General features: G+C 36.2%; 2 protein-coding genes across 20 annotated transcripts in view; one reads left to right on the forward strand and one right to left on the reverse strand.

Annotated features, from left to right (window-relative positions):
- The window catches only part of ZDHHC2 (zDHHC palmitoyltransferase 2), a 66,190-nt gene extending 58,986 nt beyond the window's left edge, over positions 1 to 7,204 (forward strand). For all 7 annotated transcript variants that reach the window (XM_081521634.1, XM_081521638.1, XM_081521635.1 and 4 more), the window contains 2 exons: positions 1,304 to 1,378; positions 4,765 to 7,204. In XM_081521634.1, coding sequence (XP_081377760.1) covers positions 1,304 to 1,344 — 41 coding nt within the window. In that variant the 3' untranslated portion in view covers positions 1,345 to 1,378; positions 4,765 to 7,204. The remainder of the gene's footprint in view (positions 1 to 1,303; positions 1,379 to 4,764) is intronic.
- Positions 7,205 to 11,474: 4,270 nt separating this feature from the next.
- CNOT7 (CCR4-NOT transcription complex subunit 7) lies at positions 11,475 to 26,304 on the reverse strand. 13 transcript variants are annotated; one of them, XM_081521653.1, is made up of 7 exons: positions 26,114 to 26,304; positions 24,435 to 24,644; positions 22,406 to 22,599; positions 18,758 to 18,919; positions 17,111 to 17,255; positions 14,689 to 14,799; positions 11,475 to 13,098 (listed from the first exon to the last, which is right to left on the reverse strand). In XM_081521653.1, the coding sequence occupies exons 2-7, from the start codon at positions 24,549 to 24,551 to the stop codon at positions 12,970 to 12,972; spliced, it is 858 nt and encodes a 285-aa protein (XP_081377779.1). In that variant the 5' UTR covers positions 24,552 to 24,644; positions 26,114 to 26,304; the 3' UTR covers positions 11,475 to 12,969. The 13 variants fall into 13 exon arrangements, with proteins under 13 accessions (XP_081377779.1, XP_081377778.1, XP_081377785.1 ...); XM_081521652.1 differs by having other exon boundaries at positions 18,758 to 18,967; XM_081521659.1 differs by having other exon boundaries at positions 22,406 to 22,629; positions 24,407 to 24,644.
- Between the last annotated feature and the right edge of the window lie 26 nt (positions 26,305 to 26,330).

Below are 26,330 nucleotides of genomic sequence, written 5' to 3' on the forward strand. Positions count from 1 at the left end.
CATTTGTTAAATTACTTAACCTCCTTTAGAGTTAGCATCTTCATCTTTAAAATACTACTTAATTCTCAGGGTTGTTAAGTATCAAACAAGACATGTGATAATACATGCAGGAGTGTATGTATTTGTGGTTTTCCAAGTGTAAAACCATGCATCCATAATTAAGGCAATGAAGTCTGTTTTTTTTAATTATCAAAGATTATAATTGTACCATATTGCGATGTATAGAACAAAATACAATTTTTGGAGGACAAGTGCTCTACAATATTGTGTTGGCCTTGAGCAAAGAACTCTCTGTCTTTATAAAACTGAAACAACAAATTTGAACATTATCCTGCAGGAATATTGAAAACATCTGATATCATCAGGCCTTAAAAATATGTTAATCAAATACAAATAAAAAAGAAAAAAATTATGATGTTTAATTTGGGAACTAAAGAGTTTAAAAGAAAGAATTGAAGTTTTAAAATTTAAGTAGACATGCCACATACTGACATATTGAATGGTATGAGAAAATATACATAAAGTTAGTCTTGTTCTTAAGGAATGTACATGTCCTCTGAATAGCCCCATCATTTGAATATTCATAATGTGGTCTGTCTCTCCATCTTTCAACATGCCATTCCATTTTTCAGTGTATGGGAGGGATTAGGTATTTATCTAAACAATATTGATGTCTCCTACTTGGCCTTTGAATCCCTCAGTTTCCTTAGAGGCAAAGAAGTGATGTATACTTGGAGGGTAGAAAGACAGAGAACTCTCTTTCAAAACAGATTCATATTTCATCTTATAGTTCTACATTAGTGTAGAGGTGATTTTCTGGTTTCTATGTGCTGTTAATTTGGGGACATGGTAGATTAATTTTCTGTTACTTTGATAGATGAATTTAGAAATTGTTTAAAGGATGGTGTAAAAGAAAGAGAAATATGATTATGGTGAGATGAGAAAGGGCTCAAAGATTATTTTGACCAGAATGAAGAATTAGAAAACAGTGATTCAAGGTAATGTGAGAAGTACGAGGTTCAGCGTATTTTATGTTATTTTATTCACACCTCCTACTTCCTCAGGTGTATATATGTAACTATATATACACTTTTTTAAAGTGCTATTTTGGCAGTGCTTGTTGTGGCTGACTGTATTGTGTGTATGTGTGTGTTTCTATATAATCATCTTGTAAACACTCATAATATGTACAGGACAACTTTGGCGATATACTGGTGGGATTCATGGATGAATAAACAAGTCTCTGCCTTTTTATTCAAAAGCACCACCCACAAAAATTGTTAACTTATTTTTTCTCTTAAAGGTATGAGCAATCCTGCGCTGACCATGGAGAATGAGACTTAACTCTTCCAACAAAATGTACTCATACTTTATGAAAGTAAGGAAAGTTTTTCCTTTATTGTTACGTTTTATATTTTTAATAGCTTACTAGTTCTCTTTGGGCAAATAGTTTCCATAAACATTTATTTTTGAGTAACTCAAATAGAAGATGTCTTAGCAGACCCTTGGGATTGTATCAGTCATGCAAGAGACCTTTGAATATAGATCTAGCTTCAATATTAGCTAGTTATTTGGTTAACTTAATAAAATATAAGTTGATGAACAGAATTCATTTTTATAGTAAGAATTGATCCTAAAATGTTGAACTTTAAAATGACAATTTTTATTGAACTATAAAAATGACAATTGTCTTGTCATTTTATAGGATCTTGCAGTTTTTTATTTTTATTTTTTCCTTTCCTTCAGGACATCCAGTGCTCTTATCCATGACCACCCATTAGCTAGATCTCAGTGGGTCTAAAAATACAAGACAGTTATAGCTTGTTAGCACAGATCTCTCCCGCCCTTATTTTTAGTCATAGTAGGACCCTAGAGTATGTGTCACCCTTAAAATAATTGGTGTTCCAAGTCATTTTCTTTAACCTATAATTTTTTTTAAACTTGTAGTTCCAAATCAGTTTCCTCAAAGCAAAATCTATTTATGAGCCTGCAGTTAATAAAAAGCTCCAAAAATGTCCTCTTTGGAACCAAGCCATAAATATCTTAACAAAATAAACAACTATATGTACTGCTATAATAAACAATGGGCTTTCCCAGTGGCTCAGTGGGTAAAGAATCTGGCTGCAAAGCAGGAGACACAGGAGATGTGAGTTCAATCCCTGGGTCAGGGAGCTCTCCTAGAGAAGGAAATGGCAATTCGCTCCAGTATTCTTGTCTGGAGAATCCCATGGACAGAGGATCCTGGCAGGCTACAGTCCAAAGGGTCGCAAAGAGTCATACATGACTGAGTGACTAAGCAAGCAAGCAAGCAATAAACAATATGAAGAACTGAGCTTGTGGTTGCCAAGATGGGGTAGGGAAGGACTGGGAGTTTGGGATTAACAGATGCAAACTATTATACATAGGATGGATAAACAACAACATCCTACTGTATAGAACAGAGAACTATATTCAATATCCTTGATAAACCATAATTGAAAATATGAAAAAGAATATATGTATACACATATAACTGAATCACTTTGCTGTACAGCAAAAATTAATACATTTATAAATCAAATTTAAAAAAATATGAAGAACATTGAAATTATCAAGATAACTCTCTACTTACAGAATTGTGACCTAGCAAGAGAGTAGCACTCTAAACAAAGTCATTTGTCAAAGTACTTCATAGATATCTGGTTTTTACTTTGTTTGGTTTTGGTTTTGATGAATAGCCATGCAGTTCTGTGTGCCAGTTCAGTTCAGTCGCTCAGTTGTGTCCAACTCTTTGCGACCGCATGAACCGCAGCACGCCAGGCCTCCCTGTCCATCACCAACTCCCAGAGTCTACCCAAACCCATGTCCATTGAGTCGGTGATGCCATCCAACCATCTCATCCTCTGTCATCCCCTTCTCCTCCTGCCCTCAATCTTTCCCAGCATCAGGGTCTTTTCCAATGAGTCAGCTCTTAGCATCAGGTGGCCAAAGTATTGGAGTTTCAGCTTCAACATCAGTCCTTCCAATGAACACCCAGGACTGATCTCCTTTAGGATGGACTGGTTGGATCTCCTTGCAGTCCAAGGGACTCTCGAGAGTCTTCTCCAACACCACAGTTCAAAAGCATCAATTGTTGGCCAGTGTTTTTGGTTTTGGATGACTCTGCATGAGGGTATTGTAGATCTGATTGATTGTAACTATGGTTAGTGTCATGTGCTCAGTTGTGTCTGACTATTTGCAATCCCATGGACTGTAGCCCACCAGGCTCCTCTGTCCATGAAATTTTCCAGGCAAGAATATTGGAGTGGGTTGCCATTTCCTTCTCCGGGGGCTCTTCCCAACCCAGGAATCGAACCCTTGTCTCCTGTGTCTGCTGCATTGCAGGTGGATTCTTTATCCACTGACCAGTGGGGAAGCCTGTAACTATGTAGGATAGTGAAATTTTAACGTTCTTAGTTGGGTTAATTAGCAGAGAGACAGTGAAATTTCTGGAAATAATTCTCTAAATGTAACTATGATTATACAATAAATCATTAACTAATACCACAAACAAAGTATTTTACAGAACATAGTTCTGTAAAGCAGAGAAAAGTTTCATGGGATTCTTTTTTCAGTATGTTGAAGTAGCTATAATTACCATTGATTGTGAGGTCATCTGGTTAAATATTTGTGAACTTAAACATAGTAATATAACTTTGTGTGTAAATCAGGTAGATTTCCAAGTATTTTGACAAGATCAGTGTTGGGTTTGTTCATCATTATTCTCAACTCTTTGCAGGACCAGAGACATAGTGGTTTCTAAATAGTTGGTAATTAGGTGATAAAATAGCATCATTGAAATTTAAAATCTCACAGAAACTTGATTTTATTACATTTGGATATATAACAGTAATGGTCACTAAACCCAATTGCAATATGAATCAGCTGTATTGATGTAAAAGAAAACAAATGATTTTTTGATGTAATGTTTTTCATTCTGTTGGCATAACCAGTGCTAGTAAAATGTGTCTTTAAAAAAAAAAAAAGAACTTTCCTAATGTAGCTGATTATCCAGATAGTTTTTTAAAGTTTTTCCTGCTTTACACCTCAGACTTGCAATTCTTTTAATACACATTTATACTGAACGATAATCTGATAATACTAAATGTTATCTTTGTAGTCTCTTCTCCTTTTTGAACTATATTAGTAAATAACCTGTGGCCTTTTTGTAAAATGTTTCTTTGTTTCAGCATAGTTTTCAAATAGTCAAAATGTGCCTAAATCCATAAAGTATAGATTAAACAGCCTGCCCAACTTTCTTCGCTTTTATACAATAGGAAGTTTAAAATACTATGCTCCTGTGCACATGAAATTTCAAAATTATTTTCCTAAATCCTCTAACAACTCACTTGAACTCCTATTGGCCTTAAAACTAAGAACATAGAGCCCTGTAGCTCAGATTGGGGTCCCAAACCAGAAGTATTGACAGCACCTGGAGCTTAACAGAAATGCAGAGTTGTGGATCTTACCTTAGACTTACTGAGTCAGCATCTGCATTCCCTGCATTATAACAGGGAATTGTGTATATATTATATATATGGTCTTGTGTATATATTATAGGTTAAGAAGAATTCATGTAAAGGTCTATCTATATTCAAGAACACATCTAATGAGCCTTCTAGTATAGAAAACATTTAATTTTGAATGAGAGATGTTATTGCAACAAACAATGAATGAGTTGGTTAATTTTTTGTTTGTGTTTTTAGAGTTAACACAAGAGTTTGACGTTTTCTGTTTCCTCCTAAGGTAATGAATGCTGTCGATGGATAGAAGACGCTTCCCCCAGGAAGGCACCTCTAGCCAGCTGTTCCCATCCCCTTTGACTGGGTGTGCAGAACGTGAATTGACTAGTTCTCTCAGCATTTGCTTAAAACATAACACATTTTTACTCCAGTATACAGATTGTTTCAACTAACACAAATTCTTCTTAAATATTCAAAGTAGTTATGGTTTATGAATCAAGGACAAAGATACCTATCATAAAAACTTGGAATAAATTCATGGGCCAGTTTTCACCCAGATATTTGGGTAGCACAATGTATCACATAAGAAGCCCATTGATCCTCTGATTTTCTGATTCAGAAAATTGAGACTATTAAACTGAGATTTAAAAGATGTCACATCGCATTATAATGATAAGCTTTACTCATAAAATCTGTTACCTATGAGAGTGTGGAGGTACCAGATGAGACTTGTTTACTCCCTCCGATAAGAATCCAGCCTCAGACTGTGTAAACTATAAAAACTATGAATTCATTACAAATTTCAAGTGGCCTGAAGTTGAAGATGACCATCCTTTTTTTTTTTCTTGCCAGACTTTAATTCTAGCCTTTTTTGCCTGCTGGAAAAGAAGTATGATCATTGAAGCTTGAGCTCAACTGGCTAGAAAATCTTTGTCAGATTTAATACATTTCTATTACATCAGCAATATATTTTTCATCTCTTTTAATTATCTGAAAATGGGTGAAACTCTGTAATAACAATTATGAAGGTTGGTTTATTATACTTGTTTTTGGGTTTGGCTTTTAAGTCTCTTTTTAGGTTATTTCTTCTATTGAACATAATGATTTTTTGTTAAGAATTCCTGATGGGCCAATAGATTAATCCTCCATTGATACCTTTATTATTTCTTTGTCCTGTCATCAGAAGTATGACAGTTAAACTACATAAATACCTATTAAGATTAAATTATGCAAATAATCAAGCAAAAATCATATACTTTTGGTAATTTAGTTCAATATGAACTAAATTGTATGCTGTTTGGAAAGTGAGTTTAAGAGAACCTGAAGTGGTGTGTTTGTTGATGCCAGAATGTTCAGCTTCAGTAAATATACTAAGAAGCTCCTGTGCCTTGTATGCACTATTTAAAAGTCTTATTTTATTCTTTTTTAATTTGGTGAAGTGCAAGTTTTGTACATGTTAGCAATTAGATTACGCTGTATACATTTTCTTGGTACTGATTTTGAGGATTTAAAGCAGATTACCTTTTAAGACTACACAGCTAAGAATTGGTATTTAATCAGAGACAGTGGTATTAACTTTTCAAAATCTGAATTAGACAAATTCAACACAAAGTAGACTGAAAAACAAGAAGATAATGGAGTAACATTTCCTTGCAATTCACTCATCCTTGCTAGAAGTATGAAGTTTTATATTCAGTGACTTTATGAAAGAACCAATGTCAGCCCAGTCCATTTTATAAATCATTTGAGTGCAGTTCTTTGAGCAATAGGATGGTGGTCTTTTTCAGATTTTCTTTAAAGTGAAAGATTTTGATGACAATCTACTTAAAGAAAACTCAGAAGATATGATGCATTCTTAACTTTTATCTTAAAGCATTTGGTCATCATTTTCCATTACCTGAAGTGCCAGAAGTCTTAAGGGCAAGAGCATCATATAATGTATCAAGAATTATATGCAGCCAGATTTTTTTCAAAGCACAGTACTAGAGCTGTTTTTACAGACAGGATTCTGTTAGGTATCCCCTCCTGTCAAACTAGAAACTAAGGGGGAAAGTGGTATTTTTATTCTTTACCTTGCTAGAGTAAATCCCCGCTTTAGCTTTTTCATTAATTATTGAAATAAATAAGTCAATACACATTAGAATCAGATATAAAAACATTTTTTAAAATAAAGTTTTTCTCATTAAGTTGTAAAGTTTCCCTTTTTGGTTTCATACAGTGACTAATTTTTTAAAGTTTTTTGTTTAGTTTTGTTTTTAATTCTATGGGGTTATAATTTTTGGAGATGACAACATATCTCATTAGATATGTAGTATAAATTTTACCTGAGTGAACAGAGCATCAAATAGACCTACATTTTGTATATATTTATAAAATGTACCTTAAAAACACTTTCAACACTTTACTTTAAAAAATTCAATTGCTTAGCTCAAATTTGAAGACACTTGAAGTTTAAGTCCTGAGAGTCCATTAAATGATAATTTTGATTTTTCCTGTTTTTAGAGATTATATCATATAGGCATCAATATTTAAGAATTTTTTCATTTAAAAATATTGTACAAATGCTTCATAGACATTAACTACTTGCCATTGTGCAGTGAAAGGTTTGTTCTTTCAAAGGTAAAGAAAAACTGCATCTAAATACAATGATGAGACATTCAAGTAAGTGCTTATCTATGAATTCCCTCCTGTTATATCGTAATAAAGTCTGGATGATCACCTTTGATAGCTGTCTATATGAAATTGCCTTTGCACTGACAATCTAAATTGTTTTAAAGATACACTTTTCCTAATTGTCTACCAGAGCTACTTGCAGGCAAAATTCATGTCAACAACCTGGTTACAACATAGGTCTTTTGAGAAGAGGTGGATAACAAGATGAGGTGATTACTCATTAGTTGTTAAAGGAGTCTGAGGAAAATTGGAAAGAGACTATGATAATCGAGTACACTGTACTCAAGAGATAGCTGTTGGAAATACAGCATGTTTGAAAAAAGCTGTCTTCACTAGGAAAATCATACACAAAGGTCTTATAACTCATGTTCATAAAAAATTAAGCTAGGAATCATGTGACGCAGCTTCAAGAAAACCTGTGAAAAAGCTGTTACTCCATTTATGTTATCACCTAGCAAATTTTCCCTATTTTGAAATAGTACACATAATCATGCTGGGCCAACTCTGAAGTTACACTATATATATTATGGTACACAATTACTGTCACGTTTACTTGTAAAATTCTGAATTTAAGGAAAAAAAAAACCCACATATATACAAACTTGTAAAAGTTAAACGCAAATCCACCTACACAGTAAATCGAAATGAAGGCATCCTCCAGTATGGCCATCCCACCTGTCTCCACAGACCACAAATTCTGATCTGCTTACATTTTGGTTGAAGTGATAACATTTCAACAATGGATTTTCACTAGTAACATATATCTCTAGTGGAGATAGAGATATTCCACATCTATCCTTCTGTAGCAACTGTTCTAAGTAACCCCAAATGTTTTAACAGCCTGCACTCCTTTTCCACCTACTTAGCCCAGGTGGCGCTAGTGGTAAAGAACCCGCCTGCCAATGCAGGAGACAGATCCCTGGGTGGGGAAGATCCCCTGGAGAAGGAAATGCAACCCACTCCAGTATTCTTGCCTGGAGAGTTCCATGGACAGAGGAGGCTGGTGGGCTACAGTCCATGGGGTTGCAGAGTCAGACACAACTGAAGTGACTGAGCATAGCACAGCCAGTTTAGAAGTACTTTCTCTTACTTGTGGAAGCAGATTGTGTTCTATACCTTAAGTGTTCCTCTTTTACAGAGATGCCACTGGAATTTTTTTTTTTACCTTGTCTTGGTAACAGTTCACAGATTCTAATTTTTATTAAAACTTTAGCAATTTGATCATGTCACTTATTAAAAGCATTACATTCCAACATTAGAGAAAGTCTTGATCTTAAAATCCAGCAGTCTTTTCCTCCATTAGATTTAGTACTACCAAAAAATCTTACTTTGCTACAGAACACAGGCAACTGTTACACTTTGTTAATGGTCCAAACCCTGCACTTTCCCCTTGTCCTTGCCATAATGGATTTGTTCTTCTTTTACAGTAGTGTCCCGATTTGTATCAAGTGGACAGCACTGAAGGGATGAGTTCAAGTAGTTTGAACTCGTTTGAAAGGAACTCCTGTGGATCATAAACAAGTATCTCCCAGCCTCATCTTCAGTATAGCAGGAGGCTCTGAAATAGATCTTCCAAAAAAAAAAAAGGGATGTAAGTAAAGAGGATTCTTGTCCATAATGCAGTCTAGGTTACTAAAAGCTCCTTCTGTGACACCCTTTAATTGTTCTTTACCAACAAAAAGTTCAAATGAAAGTCTGGCCAATGCCAATAAAAACAATTTATATCACTTGCAACCCTCTCACCACAGGAGAGTTGACAGCAAAAACAAAACTGGTGACAATGCCAAAACATAGATCTTTGATATCCTTGTCATTGCCAATCTTCAGTATTTCTGTAGTTTACAGTTGAGCAGAGGGAACGTGTTGTTATTTATTTCTGAGTACCGATTAAACCAAACGGGGCCTTTTGATAAGTGACTTTAAGCTCTGGTTTATGCTAAAACAGCTCTTCATTGCTCACAAAAGACAGTATTATTTTATGGTTCATGAAAACTGATTTGTGTTGTATTTTCCAGGGAAAGTTTAACAATGTAAGGAGTTCAAGCCTGACCTGAACTTAATAGTTCTTGACAAGTAATCTTCTTTGGCAGGTAAAGGTGCTTAATCAATTTAAGGAAAAAGAAAATATGCCATAGAGTTCTGCTGACGTTGAATTAAAAGAACTGATACCACGGAAAGCTTCAGTTGTGTTTATTCAGCTGAAACTAAGATTTTCAGAATTTAGACTTCATGTCTTTTTCTGTCAGTATGTATAGCCCCTGAAGCCTAGCAGTAAAAGTATCTTAAATGACCTAACCAAACATTGTGTGAAAGCTGAGTATTTTTAAAACGCACCCTTGATTACACACTAATCTTAGTGTAACATGCAAACATGTTTTAAAGTTCTTTAAAAAATATTACTTAGGCAAGTAGAGGATATGAATGAGCCCTGGAACAGCTAGAATCAACAGGATAGTCTGTATACATATGTACACTTCAGGTATGGTCTTTTGGTTTGTTTATGCTTTTGCTACATTGTCTTTGCAGTGGTTTAAGACACCAGCTATTAATAAACACTGTTCTTTTTAGAAGAAAAAAAGTGTATGACACAAGTGAAATGGGTCCCCACCAAACACCTTACATTGTCACAAGTTTTTAGATTTGACCAACTAAACTTTTTCTTGCTCCATGCATACTTTTACCACCATGTTACACCATTCCACTTCAGTTTGTACCGACTTGGTGGTCTCTGTAGTGTGCAATATTCTTACCTGTAGTTATTCCGGACTCTTACTAGAAACTGATTCTTCAGTTACTTGAAACTCAGCACAGATTTCTCAAAAGAACAGCTGGGCAGTAGTGGGAACATCTGACTCATTAAGAAAACCACTCAAAATCATGTCTCGTTTGCCATAGTTAACGGCTGACAGTGTGTCCCTCTCTTCAAGTAACCCTTCTCATCAGAAAGCGGTCGGGTCTTTTCTCTGGATGTATTTCTTTGGGCTACCGCATTCAGACATGATATATAACTCAGCATCAGTAAACGGCTTTGCTGAGCTAACAAGTGGGTCACTTGTAAACATACTTTGGTTGCAGCTTTATTGTTGTGAAGAAAATTCTGTTATAAGATATGCCATTTAAAAATTTTTAATTCTAATTCTCCTGTTGCTTTCCCATGAGTCTGGGATATTGTGATGAATGTTTAGTAGTCTGGTTATGTCAAAATACGTTGTATTTTTTTTTTAAAGCAATTAGTGTCACAGTTGACTGTAATCTGATAATATAATCCACACTCCAATGTGCCTTAAAAGCACACCATTCAAAGTGCACTTTTCTTGTTTTGACACAGTGGGTATGAATTGGTAACCTAAAAAAATAATAAAATGTGTGGTACAGAGATTCACATGGCATAACAATTGCTGTTGGGTCATCATCTCTATCACTGATTTGTAGCACACCAGGTGGAAATGTGAAATGTTATGAATGCCCTAAGCAGTTTCTGTAGCAGCCACTCAACTTTCCCTCTGTAGTGGAAAGATGGCCATAGACAGCACATAAATGATGAATGTGGATACAATCCAATAACCTTTATTTATGGACACTAAACGTTGAATTTCATATAATTTTCACACATCAAGAAATATTCTTTTTTTCCCCAACAACTGTTAAAAACTATAAAATCCATTCTCATGTCACTGGCCAGACAAAAACAGGCAGCAGGCTGGTTCTGGTTGATGGCCCATAATTTGCTGACTCTTGCTCTAGTAGATGTAACAGAATATGGTGAGTCCAGAATTAATGGCTTAGGAACATTAAAAAATGATCAAGCAAATATCTTTGATCCAAAAGCTGTATTTAGTGAGGGTTATATTGTTCTTCTTTTAGAAGTTATAAAATATATTAATTCTTGAAACCAAAACTGATACAAACTATGAAATTCAACAAACTACACGGCTATTCAAAAGGCAATCATTGTAATTATTTTTTTAAGGGCGTGAAGATCAAAAGAAAAAGAACCAATTAGATACCTGCCGTATTGACTTTAAAAGGAAGCCACAGTAAGTTAGATCAAATGCATTTACTTTTGTCTTTCAGAATAAATGCATCCCTGGAAAGGGGAGTCAGAAGTCAAGTCTTAACATTTGATTGAGGTATGCATAAAAAAAATAAGCGGACACCGTTGTCATGTAGAAGGCTCAGGTTGATTTTTTTCAATTAAGACATTAAAAATCATGTAGTAAATGAAATTACTGAGTTCTGTTCAGATGCCAAAATTTAAAAACAAAAAACCACAATATCCCCCCCAATATTTCTAAAACAAAATTACCAGTCACCAACATATATAAGAAAACATTTCTGAAGCCTTTATTTACAAAAGCTTTAAAAACAAATAATCCCTCTGTTTCGCAAATGTTTTGTTTAAAAAGGACCACCCAGTTACAGCATTGAAGTATCATGAATAAAGAATGTACAAGGGAAACAAACTAATGTGGCTGACATTTGGAGATTTGCTAATATTACTGATTGAAGTGCAGATGACACACGTCATAACTTGTCTGTCATTTCAGGGCAGTTAATGATTACCAAAATGCCTTCCTACGCATGCTCTGGTCTGGTCACATATTCCACATGGCTAAATATTTCACAGTCTCTTTTGTCAATATATATAAAATAGATTGCAAAGATATACACAAAAAAATAAACAAGCATTACACTCCTCAGGTAGTTTTATTAGCTATACTGTATATAGCTAATAAATATATAATTTTTGTATTATGTTGTTTTGCACCAAATTTCTCCATTATTTATCTTTGGAGCAACTATGAAAGCTCGAATTTTTTTGTAATTTAATTTGGTACAAAATATACCTAAAGACTTGGCAATCTTTGGATTTGAATGAAATTGATTTATGGAATCAACAAATCAAGAGCATCGTAAATATGGCTATAAAATTTTTTAAAATAAGGGTAAACAGAGATGGAATAAAAAGAAGCAGATAAGGGAAGTGTGCTATCATAAAATAACTGCAGCTTCAACATCTTGGGTACCAGTTTCCCAGCAGACATTAAATGTTCAATCACAAAGGATTTTTCCTGAAGGGTGTAAAGCTGGTTTGAAAAACACTTCAGTCACAGAGCAGCCTACACACATGCCATTAGAAACTGACAGACACTAGATGTGCTTGGAAGATTAACTACTATGCACAGAAACAGCAGTTACTAGGCTGGCTCTTCAGTAGTTTTTTGTCTTTTCTTTTTTGTAGTCCTGCTGATTCAACCATTTGCACAATGCATGTGCTATATTCCAGGGGTCAAAAACAAGTAAATATGGTAAAAGTTGGAGGATGGTCATTTTTCCAGCTAAGAGCAAGGAAAACCAAAACTGCTGATAAAACAGAGGATTTGAGTCAGAATCACTCTCTAAAGTGCAAAATTGATGGTCCACAATCTCAAATAGCTAAAACTCCTGCAGAATGGAAGGGAGACATGAAACAGGGAAATAAATTACAGTCAGTGCTAGTTAATTTAGGAACAGGAAAAAACAAACCAAGCTCAAGTAGGTGAAGTTTATCAAAGTATTCAATACCATGTAGCTTTCCCCACTCACACACGCCTACTAACAAGTGTATTTAAGGCCAGATTGAACCTGAATACTTTTCTATTTATTAAGATCTGAGATAGGAATGGTCATACTTAGTGCTGAAAGGCAGAAAAATAAGCTATGAAGAAAAAAAAAAAAGTAATGTCTACTGTTCAAGGGATTCAACCAGAGATAAAACCTATATACAAGCATGTGTGTATCTCAAATAAAATAAAAATAAAAGAACTATTTCATGTCATGACTGCTTGCTGGCTTCCTCTTCATATGCATTCCCTGTGCCATTCTGTACATAGGATGAACCAGAACCAAGGCCATACAAATGACCACAATATTTGGCATCATCAATATGATCTTCAAAGAACATCTAAAAAGGAATTTTGGAAGAAAAAAAAAAGATAATTTTAACCAAAAGGTACGACTGGTAATTTATATTTCAGCAATGTAAGTACTGACTGTTCCTTAACTATAATGACTGCTCTTATCAATGGTGCTCCTCTGAAGCCACACATTTAAATTAAACATATAAGACCGATGTTCTCAAGAAGTACAGAGTTCAAAAGAAATCAAAGAAAAAGACTACCAAAAACTATATAAACACAATGCCTTTCCTATTAACACTCAGACCATTTTATGAGAATTTGTAATAATGGAAAAATGGTAGGCATTTTTACTCCATTAATTTAATAATACTTAATCATGAGAATGAATAAAAATAGCCAATAATGGGTTGGGGAAGGGGCCTTTATAAGTAGCCTTAAGTCTATGTGAAAGGCCAAGACTTTTTGCTAAAAACAAACCCCAAACATGTCTGGACAGCAAAATCTGAACATTCACATTAGGTTATTATCCTTAATAAAGCCAAGAAAAATAAAGATAACAAATTAATAGAGAATCCACCATTAACCAAACCATCAAGGCGTATTTTTAAATGCAAAGCTGAGAACGCAAAAGGTTGTCTTTTAATTCTCTAATGGAGCACTAGGAAGACGTACAAAACAAAATATTTACTTGTCAGGAAAATAGTCCAAATCGCTTCTGAATCAATATCGCTTGGCAAAATAGCTATATGCTTCCTATTACACGTATTATTAATACATTTCTACAAAAAGTTCTAAATTCCCAGAAGTTTCCTCAGTCATTTCTTTAATGTCTAAGAGGATATACTCTAAAGAATTCTACAGTATTTTGCAAAAAGGAAAACATTTTTGTAAGCAAAAATGCCCACTGTTTTCTTTTCATACACTGGCTTTCTCTTCTTTCCATTTATCTATTAAGTACACCTATGCCCGTCACTTAGAGTAGATTTGGATTCATTAAATTTCATTTTTCTGTAACTGACTTCTTTATATTTGAAGAACTTATCTCTGCCTTTTGCCTCTTAAGGAATGTCTGCCCGACATGATTTTTGACTTAACTACTATTTCAGATTTATTTAACCTCTTTAGAATTCAAAACCTCTTACTAAACAGCATGAGTCCTACTCTGTAAATCCTCAAAGTACTGAAGTACGGCAACAGTTTAATACCTAAGAAAAGACAATGCCAGGGAAAACTTAATTATATGGATTCCTTGACTTGACAGAACCAACACTTACATGATTAACAGGAGTACTCTGGAGTTCTCCTATTAATGTGTATGACCTTGGATAAAAGCTACTAGCCTCGAGCCTCAGCTTCCTCATCTAAGAAATAATATGGTTGGACCTACATGATTTCTAAGGTAGTTTAAGTTTCGTATTCTACTAAGAACTTATTTTCTTCTTTTCCTTCTGAACTGCATTTCAAGATGACTCATTTTTGATTATTTTCATTCAAGTGTGGTGGATATGACTTATATGGCAACTGTAATTATATGTTCACTTAATATGTACTATTGCCCCTAAAACTTTTGCCATTATATTTTAATGTTCTCAACCTAACAACCAACTGAGAAAAAGGCACTGATGTCTTCATACTTCTCTCATTTTGAAAAAGGCCATTCCTGTGAGCAATGAGTCAGATCCTGCCTGATGCTGTGGTCCTATCCGTTCCAGCTCTAACTGTTCAGCAACTTCCTGTAAACCACCCTACAAGAAAAAAATTTGATGTCAAAAGAAAAACATTCCAACATCTGGATTCAAAAACTACATAACATAGACAATGATCAAAACAGCAATGAGTTTCAGTAAAGATGGACCTTATCAAGATCAGCAGAAAATAAGAGAATATGAATCACTGATGCATTTGTTGAATGTGGGAAATGTTTATAATTCAATAGAAAATGAGATCCTAATTGGGAAAATTTATCTTCATCATACCCTTTAAGGCATGTGATGGCAAGTAATTTCCCTCAAGACATGGGGGCAGCAGATCATACACAAGTTAACATAGGCTAATGCTTACTGAGTACACTCACAGGCCATCTCTCCATCCATCAATTGTTATAAAATGGACTGTAGGCAGGTACTTTAGAAATTTATTTAAGCTTCATCTAAAGTTTCATCTAAATATCTCTAAATAACCTCCTCTAAATAATTTGCACAAAACAAAGCTGTTATGACTAATTAATCCTTGACTATAGTTTTTGTTAGTTAAAAAGAAGAAGTATGTTGTTTTGAGAATATAACCCTTTAGAATGGTCTGCTCAACACCCACCTATGTAAATACTGCTAGGATTAGAAAGGAAAGATAATAAGATTCAAAGAAAGCAAGGGAAAGAATAAAAGAAGGAAAGAGGGAAGGAGAATAAAGAGGGGGAAATGGGAGAAGAGGAAGCAAAGAACCAAACATCAGGACCAACGACAAAATGCACACAAAGAAATTTCTCTCTAAACCGTTAAGGCTTCTACCAGCAAACTAGCCCTTTTCTACATCACAGCTTGAAACAGTGCTTTGCACAGCAGTTGCTTCAGGGCTAAAAACAGCACAAGGATTGGGTATCATTAGCAGCTGCTCAGGAGAGCAAGAGTAGTCATTCAGTATGGTTGACTACATGTCAGAAAGTACCTTTGTCATCAACCTAAATTTTAACACTGCCAGTTACTCAGGGCATATTCAGAATATCTAATATGCTCAGAAAATTTTCAACAGCATACGTATAATAATGAATAATTTGGTTCTCTGTTCGCCCAAACTGTCACTATTCAGACATGTCAAATTTAAAAAAGAGTATTTCCACAGCCAGATAAAAATATTTAGGCCTTGGATTCTCAGCATGCAAGACTTTCAGGGAATATCCTGTCTAGAGACATGAGGACAGCCTACTGTAAGTTCACCTGGGTCACAGTAGAAGTCTATTCAGATTGCACAGAATTCTGCTTTTCTTTGCTACAAACATGAAGTATATTTCTTAAAAATTTCCCAGATTGTATGCTATATCCTGTAATGAGGTAAGCAAACTTCGGCTCAAAGACTGTTTCTCTTAGGATTTTCAGTTCATCTGTCAAAAGCAAAGCTTCGTTAGTCAATTCCTAAATTATTTCTTCCTACACAAAAGTAAAACTCTTTAAGTTTCACCATCTCCTAAAAGTATGACTCCTTGTACTTCTAAAAAGCCGGGGAGGAGAAAACTTGATCAGCCCTGATGTAGGTTCTATGAAGCAACAACTTTATGTAAATGTTTTTCTTGAGTTACAGCTTAAGCACAAACACACCTGAAAAAGTAAAACCACTACACTGTTTAGGAGTCTGTACCCCTATTGGTGAATTTACTCTAAAACTACAGCACTTTTCCTGATAAAGACACTTTCTTTTTGAAAGAATTAATGCTCAGAAGTAACAAATCATTACACACATGTTAATAAGCATCAGAATGTAAGCTGCTCTTTAGATAGGATCTACCCAATTACCAGCACTTAACTACTAACACGATGATGTCCATGGGCCAGTAGTGAGGAGGAAAAAAAAAGAAAAAAATCCCTTTATAGGAACATGACCCTATGACTAGACCTGAGAATACAACCTCTCACCAAGGTAAGCTGAAGGGGAAACTCTTTTTGCTACATGACTGACTCTAGCTGCACACTGCTGGCCCTGAGACTTCCTCTTACACAGGAAGATTATGTGTTGGGAGAGAGGGAGAACTTGCATTTCTGTGTCAGAGTCTCAGATTCTGTGTGAGTTCATGTTCAACATGGCGAAAGAATGATAAGATGATCTTTGGTTTGAATCTTGCTAAAGCTTATTCTGCAAATATATAATGAAGCTTTGAATAAGGATTTCTTAAAAACTATTTTTTATGCAAAAAAGGAATCAGATGACAATGTATAATCAGATAATGTGCATTTAATATAAAACTTAAAAATAAGGTTTAAATCAACATCCAACCTAGCATCTTATAAGTCAGTTACCCACTCTGAATAGCGTGTTGATTACAAATAAAACCATTTAAAGACTTACTTTAAGATTTTTGCAGCTCTTCATGAGGTACTTCACATCATAAATGACAGGAAAAAATAATCGAAGGATCTCAAAGAAATCAAGTTCTTCTTCAGGCAAGTTAGAGTTGGTCAGGATTTTGATTAAGTAGCCAAAGTCATAACCACTATGAAAGGGTTAAAGAATACAGAAGAGGGACAATAAAAACCATAGAAGTGAAAAAAGTTTTTTTTTTCAATACAACTTTTAAGTGAGTCACACTGTAAATGGGAAAGGAAAAAAGAAATGAACTGGAAAAAATGCACGAAAGAACAGAGAAAATAAACACATTTACAGTTATAATGAGGAAATGCCATCATTTACCGACAGTGATAAGAACCTGTCATATCAATCAGGAATATTAATATACAAATCTCTACAACTATCCTAGGGCTGTAGTCACTGAACTACTATTCAGCGGATCCTTTAATAGAGAACTCTAAAATCAAACTGTCCACAGCAGATGTCTCAAAAAATAAAGATGAAAGGAGACTTGGAAAAAATGTCAAAGACAGCAGGAAAACTGGCAATCAGAAGACAGAAATAATGCATATCTTCCCATCATTTACATACTGCGATCATACATTTCAAAAGCCAAGCAGTAATTCCCTACCAAAGTACTTTCACTTAAGTAATTTTATATAGAAATACTCTCTTCCCTCAAAATTCTGTTCCTATCCCAATCCCACAGAGATACTAGTGGGAATGGTGTACATGAAAGACGTGAAGCAAGTAAAGGCTGAGTACTATTATCTAGAGAACAAAATGACAACTCCCACTTACTCAAATCAAGATCCTGTCCCTACTGTCTGGCTTTTTCACAGCTTTATACCTCCCTGCACTCCATCCCACAATCACACCCCTTCTCTTCCCTGTCAATCTTTCCTTAAGACCTCTCACAGGATGCCTTCCCTCAAGAGCCCCACTCCCACAGATTTCTCAGACAAGTTGTTTTCTGTACCACCATTTAAAGCACATGTACTGTTTTCTCCACTTCTTTAAAGGGCAGGTGTCACATCTTGAATTTTTTTTTTTTCTTATGACACATAGTTGGGACTTAAATATTTGTTGAGAGAGGCTATTTAACATCTTTTAAAGTGAGAGTACATATAAAATTTCTACTCAGTGTTGAGAGTTTTACTTCTTTAAAAAGAGGGGGAAAAAAGCTTTAACATTGAAAACCATAAGGAATATCAAGATATAAAAATAAAATCAGAGATTATAGCCAATTTTGTAACTTAATTCCTAGAATCTTATCAAAGTGCTTGACATACGGTAGATAATAACTGTTTTTCTGATGAATTTTTTCATTCTAAGGCTTAGAAATGTTAACTATTTATTAAATAAATAAACCTATGTAATAACACAGATTCCAAACGGCATTGCTGGACTTAAACCAAGGTCTGTTTTTTCAACCTACACTCTTTCCACTATGCAATACTGTCTCCCTTAGTCTGAAATGGATCCCACATCATTAACTGAACCTTTAAGGAGACCAACATTAGCCTGTTGAGCTCTATGGCAGCCAGTTCTCTGCAGAAGCCTGAAATGCTGACACCATGACCCAACTCAAGCGTGAAGCAGCTAGAAAATGGTAACACAAATACCATTTGCAATGCAATCTTTTACCTATGAAATGATAACCATTTGACCCCTTCACAGAGGACTACTCCTGATGTCATAAGAAGTTCTGCAAAGTACTGGGTCTCAATTCCTTCCTCCTCATGTTTTTTAAACTGGATACCAGATGTTGTGAGCAGCTCTATAGAGTCTTGGGCATACATGTCCTCCCTGGCAGGAGAAAAAGAAAGACAACATTCAAAAGTGCTGTATTTCAAACTGTGTTTCTCCCACTGACATCTACAACTACAGTGCCAGAAATATCAAGAGAGAATGGGCCTGAGTCCATTTATTCCAACATTTCATATATACGGAACTGAAATACAAAGGTCAACTTAATTTTAGAAGAATGTTCACACAGCAAATTATCATTCGAAACAGTCCAATGGTAAGATTTTAATCTTGACTATCCATCTCATTAACCTTTCACAAGTTAAGTAAATTTAACTGGGTTCAAAAAAAAAGGGGGGTCTTCTACTCACCGTAGCTACCACCACAGAGTAACAGACATGTTCTTATCCGGGCTTTCAGTCTCAGCAGCCATTTTAATGCTGCTAAACAGAGCTGCAGCCACAGGGGTGAAGCCTGTGTCTGTCTCCCAGGCACTCAGCAGAGAGAAGGGAAAGAGACTGAAGGGAAAACTCCTGCTGTGCCTGCGTTAAACCACACTCCGTCCTAAAGGAGGAGGAGTTGCTTCCTCACTACCGATGAGCCTCTCAAACGGTTCTGATCAGCAGTAAGCTGTTTAAAATGAAAGACTCTGCTGGAGCAGCATTAATTTCTCCTTCTAACAGCCTTACTCCTAGAAGATTACCTCTCAAAAATCAAGCCAGGAAATCTAAATAAACCGATCTTTCAAGATTTTACTTAAGCCAAAAAGAAAACCATCTTTAATATCTAAGCACAAGCACACAGGTATCCAAAATACTATACTAAATCAAAAAAGTGATCAAAATGAAAGTATGGTTCTGAGAATGAAAAGAATTTCATGCAGTGTCCACTGGATGTTTCTGTTTACTTTGAAAATTGTGAGAATACTGACTTCTACCACTTAGCAAAAGAAAGTTCTATAAAAGCTTTAATAAAACTAAGCCAAAAGGAATATTGCCTTTGAAAAGTAACAAAACTAGCAAATGAAATATTTAAAAACAGGAATTGCAACAATTAATCTTAAGTCAAAATTCCCTGGAATTTTGCCAGAAAACTCTTTCAAAAGGATATCTGAATAAACCCAATACAAGTTTTTTCATTACACAACAGATATTACTGTCCTTCTTATACTAAAACATGTACTTAAACAAGTAGAATCTCACTCATCATGCCCAGATGCTCACTAAGAGACAAGCTCTAGCAACTATAACCAACCAAAGGCATAAGAGACTCCTCCAAGCTCACATTATTCTGGGCCATATGCTCACTTCATTTTTATGATCTCTCTCTTAATCACAATTTAAGCTTGAAGAGGGCAATGATTTTTGTCTGTTTTGTTCAATGTTATATTACCATGGAGTACTGCACTATTTAAATCAGTATTTCCCAAACTTGCCCAATGATAATAATCACTCAGAGAACTTGTCAACAATATTCACAAGTGCCACACCTGAACATACTGGACCACCATCTAGAGGAGAGAGGCCTGGATGATAACTCTGGTGTTTCATGATCAAATATCATAGTCTACTTTAATTTTCATGTATGTATCAAGTCCAAATTCACTTTAGAGCAAATTTCCAAACACTGATCAGTACCTAACAGTTCTAATTCTTGGATTTCAGCAACAGAAAGCAGACAGAAGAGTTATAATGACCACGACCAACTTTCCTCAACATTACGTCTGTGGGACCTAGCACAGCTGCTGACACATTCATTCTAGGAACTCAATAAAAAATCAATTTTCATCTCATGGTGCTCTTTCTCCACATTAGGTCAAACTGGTTTTATTTTCCAACTGACCCTTTCTATTTAAATAATATTTTTCACTACATCCTTAAATATCTCTCAAGATATTGATATTAGGATGAATGGCAGCAAAACTACAGTATGAGTTTTGCTGTATGAGAAGAAAATGTCTTTCAGAAAATGCAGTTAACAAAGCAGTTGTTATAAGAACAAAGATGTTCCTAGAAAAGAAAAATGTCTATTTTACCAAAACTGAGACCCTGATAGGTCACCTCCCACTCATATACTGAGATCATAGCCCTACAGGGGCTATGTACAGAACAACGTTCTGATGATCAGCTTGGGAAAAAAGTAACATAGAGCAAATGATCCGGTAGAGGACCAATTTTAAAAAAAGTTACCCTTCGGGAAAAAGATAGAAGGAAATTTTCAGAATTAAAGGACTTATAAAAAGGTTATTATCAGTTTGAATAGAGATAACTACCTTTCACCCTTGACAAAGTTCTGGAGAGTATATTATTAAATCCAACAGAGTGAAAACAAAGTCAGGCTAAATGTAACAGAATTAGAAGCCATACTATTACACCATTGACAACACTATCCTCTAAACTCATCAGCCCTGCTTTTCTTTAGATCTCATATATGCTAAGTATCACAGTACAGAGAACAGAGGTCCTTAAATGACACTACCATCAATTGGGGCTTCTCTAGTGGCTCACATGATAAAGAATTCCCTTGCAATGTAGGAAACCTGGGTTTGATCCCTGGATCAGGAAGACCCCCCTGGAGAAGCAAATGGCTACCCACTCCAGCATTCTTGCCTAGAGACTCTCACAGGGAGAGGAGCCTGGTGGGCTACAGTCCGCGGGGTCACAGTGAGCTGAACAAGACTAAAGGGACTGACCACCACCACCACTACCACCATTAATTGTCCTGCAGCTTCATTTACTATTTTGCAAATTGGATGTAAGATCATATGAAACAAGAAGAGACTGTCAAACAGAAGGATACTGCAGTATAGTAACATACTCAGAATGTATTCAACATTTCCCCATCTTACAGTCAGTTTGTAAACAATCTGCCCTCACCCCCAAACACTGGAAACTTCCCTAAGCTATCAAGGCTACTCTTACCGATGATACAGAAGTACTGTAAGCAAAGAAACTGGGTTTTGACCCAGGACTTGAGTTAGAATTTAGATTCCAAATTGTTTCCTAAAAGAAACACCAGGCTCAAGGATACTAATACCTCTCCCATATGTAACCTGTAAAAGGTTCTGTGGGCTGGGCTGACCCAATAACTGATTTGAAAGGAAAATACACCCAAGTTTCTAGGAATGATCTTATTGTCACCTCTGATGAGTCTTCTATTCACACAATGGACTATGACCATGATAAGAATCTCTTCACGAGAAGGATAACTTTTACAACAAAGACATATATATTTCAAATTGCACACAAAGTTTGAAAGCAAAATTAATGTTGTAAAGTTATCTTTTTTCTATCAAGAAATATTTTCAAGACCCAGTTTTCCAAATTTCAAAATAGTGGCAGTCATGCTTTTCAAATTACAGCTCTAAAGCTCAAAGTATCTGAATTTAAGTCTCCTTTATCTTGATTTTTTTTTTGTCCCATAATATAAAGAAGAAACATAAACTTTTGGTAGCGATACCAAATTTCATTTGTTGTACCTGATGGAAATTAATTTCTAAAATTAAACTAAAAAATTAAGTTTGGGTTAAATTTATTTCCTACTTACGTCAAATTAAATTTAAAATTAAACTGCCAAGTTGAAGTTCCTGGTGGGTATTCTCCTTGCTCATTCATAAATGTCAGTCCTAGCTGAATTATCTTTAACAAGTCTACATTACACCGCAACAGTTGGTACTGATAGTCAGCATTGCTCCTGAATTCTCCAATGGGTCTTGCCACCACGCCTGGAAACTCGGTGTCCTGTAAAATAGTTTTAAGGTTCATTACTTACTAAATGGTCGAAACCACAATCCACAAATTCCTAGAATAATTAATTTTGAGTACACATTTAAGAATCCTGTTATGGGTGATATGCTACACAATTCATGTTCAATTACAATGTACCTTTTAACTAGGAAGAGCATTACTTTTTAAAACCATAAAACCACAAACTTAATGACTTCATCTTACTTTAAATATCATATCAGTAAAAAGTTACCATGTATAATGTACACATAGTAAATGCAACTAAGTACTCTATTCCCAAGGAAGGAGGAAGAAAAAAATTATAAATTCATGTTTTTCAACAGGTATGTGAAACTATGCTCACAGTATTGTAATGTTAAAACCAATGAAGATGGTTAAAAAGACTAGAAACTGTACCATACTTTTTAACAGCTTTTCTGAAGTAAGTATTTAGATAAATACCAAAACCCTCCTTTCTTGGCCTAAAACAGTCCTCTCTACACTCCAGAGAAAGCACACCCTTAAAGACTGCATGCCACCACTCATTCCTGTAAAATGCTATCACATGTCTAAAGTTGTTTTCATTTGAGAAATAAATGATCACCTGAATTTCTACTGGAAAAAATAACTTCATTCTAACTATGGATAAGAAAATACATCTATTAAATAGGACATTATCTGTGTACATTCAAATAGTCACATTTTAACCAACCAACCTGCCCCTCCCAAAAGAAGCATATTTATTTATTTGTATTAAATATGCTAAGAAAATAACATATCAGTTTAGCAGTAAAATTCATATTAGGAAACTAAGAACAAAACCTAAATTTCAATTCTTATGAAGCAGGAGAGAAATGGAAACTTTTCTAAATTCAGTCAAACTCAACAACCACTTTATTGGATGCTATTATGCTAAGTGTTGGGGGGAGAAAGGATGATTAAGATACTAAGCTCTTTCTTCTCAAAGCTAATAATCTAGAATCCAGTAGAGAAGTCAAAACAGACACTGCTCAGGAAGCAAACAAATTAATTGAGTAGACAGGCTAGGCAGACTGAACAGTATATGCAAAAGTAGAAATGATTAACTACACAGTGTGTTCACGAACTCCACTGGTAATTGAAAAACAAAAAACTACAGATCAACAATGCTTCACTGGGAGATATGAATTTTTTTGTTTGAGAAAGACATCTAGGAGCTCCATCTAAGCTCCACTAAGGTATCAGACCTTAGTGTTCAGACCTTAGTGTTGCTAGGAGCAGACCTGGCATTTACAGCTACGTCCTAACGGGTCTTCTGCTGAATATAAACAATTTCACATCATAACATCAGACAAGGCCAGTCTGTAATCATAACTGAACATATGCAAAAGCACACACATTATCCAAACCACAAAAATGACCAAACATCCTTCTATCTTAAATAATGAGTGATTGTTGCTTCTTTACAGCTTTAGCCTCACTCTAGTCTTCTCTCCTTCTAGTTGAGACTCATTAAGATATCCTATCGTGGAATTACCCCAGCTTCCCAACAGTTCAGAGCAAAGCCCCACTTCTTCACTCCCTTCCTAAAACCACTGCCACAGACCTCAATTCCTAGAAGGCCTTTCTAACACTCTCTTATACAAATAACCCCATGGTTCTAAAGAATGCATTTTCCCTCAATGCAATGAGTAAGAAACCCAACTTGTCACATCACTGGTGTGTTCTTGGTGGTCTTTAGTTGGGAGGTCATTGACAAAATTATTTTCATTAAATACCTAGATAAAAAATCAACCAGAAGGGTTGAATTCAAGATGTTTTGACATCCTCTTTCATAAAAGACATTTTAAAGATTTTGCTCATAGGCATACCATAGCAACGTAATTATATTTTCGGATAACTTGACGAATTTTCTTCATCTCTTCATCCAGGTTGCAAGCCCAAACTTCACAAATTCTTTGGCTATGATCTACAGTTGCTGCTGGCATAGTGAGGGCACAAGGAGTCTAGCTGCCAAGCATCAAAATGTTACACTTGATTGAAGATTTGTTTCGTAAATACTTTATCCTTTATTTGTGTACCTGTCAAAATAAGAACCAGTTATACCAGGAATCTGAATCACAGAATGACTGAGTTGACAGAAACCTAAGAGATATTTATTTGAAGTCCTTGATTTATGAGAAAATCCAAGTTTAGGATGTCACTTGTCTAAAGGCACACAGCTGATCAGCAGGAGGAAAAGGACAACATAGGTTTCCTGGTTCTAATGTTAGGTAAAAAGTGTTTTCTGCGTACACACTAATCATTTTTAAAAACTTCCCATTTAATTAAAAATTGCTCTGAATTCAACTCACTCTCTGAATAAAACTTTATAAAAACATCCCTTTTCAGGTAAACATGAAAAGTGATACACTGATACACGTGACAAGATCAGATGTTACTACGGCAAAGATACTGTTAGTACTTGCTTTTATTCCTAACTGAACATTCAAAGTCTGATTTAACTACAAAATTTACCAGAACTTATTTAGGTCAGATGGGAGTGGCCAAAAGTAATTTTTTTCTTTTAAAAAGTTCTTTCCGAGCAATAAAGAATAACCACAGAAACTGTTTCAATGTAACTATGGATGGGAGGAAGGGGGGAAGCAATCGAGTCTCTGCATTTCAAACTCTTTCTAATTTCCTAAAAATCCAAGCATTTTCCCTGGTTACCAAACACACATGTCACGTTTCTGGTCCTTATAAACACAGGTTTCATGGTAACAGTACAGACCAACATTTTGGTTCTTGAGCGGGGAAATTCCAGATCCTCTTTTGCTTTTCACACAAGTGTGAAAAAACCGTAACAGACAAGTGTAAAAGGGAATCGTGACCTCTCCGTATAACTCTACAGTCACAAATGTAACCTCGAGTGCTCTAAGAACAGAAACCAAAGATCGAAGGGCTACTTCCTTTATAACCGTCTTCACTCGGCTACACACACACACAGACACACACACACAATTTGGAAAGGCCCTGTCGTTGAACATTGCTTTCCTCCACCTCGCTCTCGACTACACTTCCAGAAGACCTGAAGAGGCACCAGAGGCCTTCTCGTTACTGGAGGTAGCCAACTCCGAACAGCGGGTTCCCAACGAAACGCGAGGACAGTACAGACACATTCAAGTCACAGATAACTCTCTTCCCTGGCAGAGAGCCAGCGCGAAGGCTGCTGATAACCAGACTAGAGCCCGATTGACTCCCAAGCCCCGCCGCGTGAAGGACTGCGAGGAGCTGACGGTCTAGGCCACCGCCCTCCACTCCCAATTTCCGTCCCGCACCACTGAAGCCCCAGGTACAAAGCCTTCGCGTCATCACCCAGCGCCACCCCCTCGACAAACCCCCAGCCCCAGTTACCCTCCCCGCCGCCACCCGCCGTCCGGCCCGTCCCAGCGCCCGCCGCGCTCCAGCTGGCGCCATCGCGCACCCTCTCAGGTTCATCGTTCCCGCCCCCTTCCTACTTCCCCAACCCGCCCCTCCCCCCCAAGTCTGAGGTAGACGCGAGATCTACTTGTGTCGCTGAGCTCGCGCTCCTCCTCCTCCTCCTCGCCATAGAGACAGCACCCAGCTGCGGCGGCGGCGGCGGGGGCGGTAGCAGCGGGGGCGGCGGCGGGTGCCCCATAGACACCGCTCGCCCAGCAAGGGGGAAAGGGGAGCCGGAGCTTCGCCGCACCGCGCTGCGCTGTCGCTTCTCGCGCGTCCGGGCGGGGGCGCCGGATGATGACGCT

This window comes from Giraffa tippelskirchi, chromosome 8, assembly GCF_054371585.1.
Source record: "Giraffa tippelskirchi isolate mGirTip1 chromosome 8, T2T-mGirTip1v1.2.pri, whole genome shotgun sequence".
In the NCBI taxonomy this organism is placed as follows: domain Eukaryota; kingdom Metazoa; phylum Chordata; class Mammalia; order Artiodactyla; family Giraffidae; genus Giraffa; species Giraffa tippelskirchi.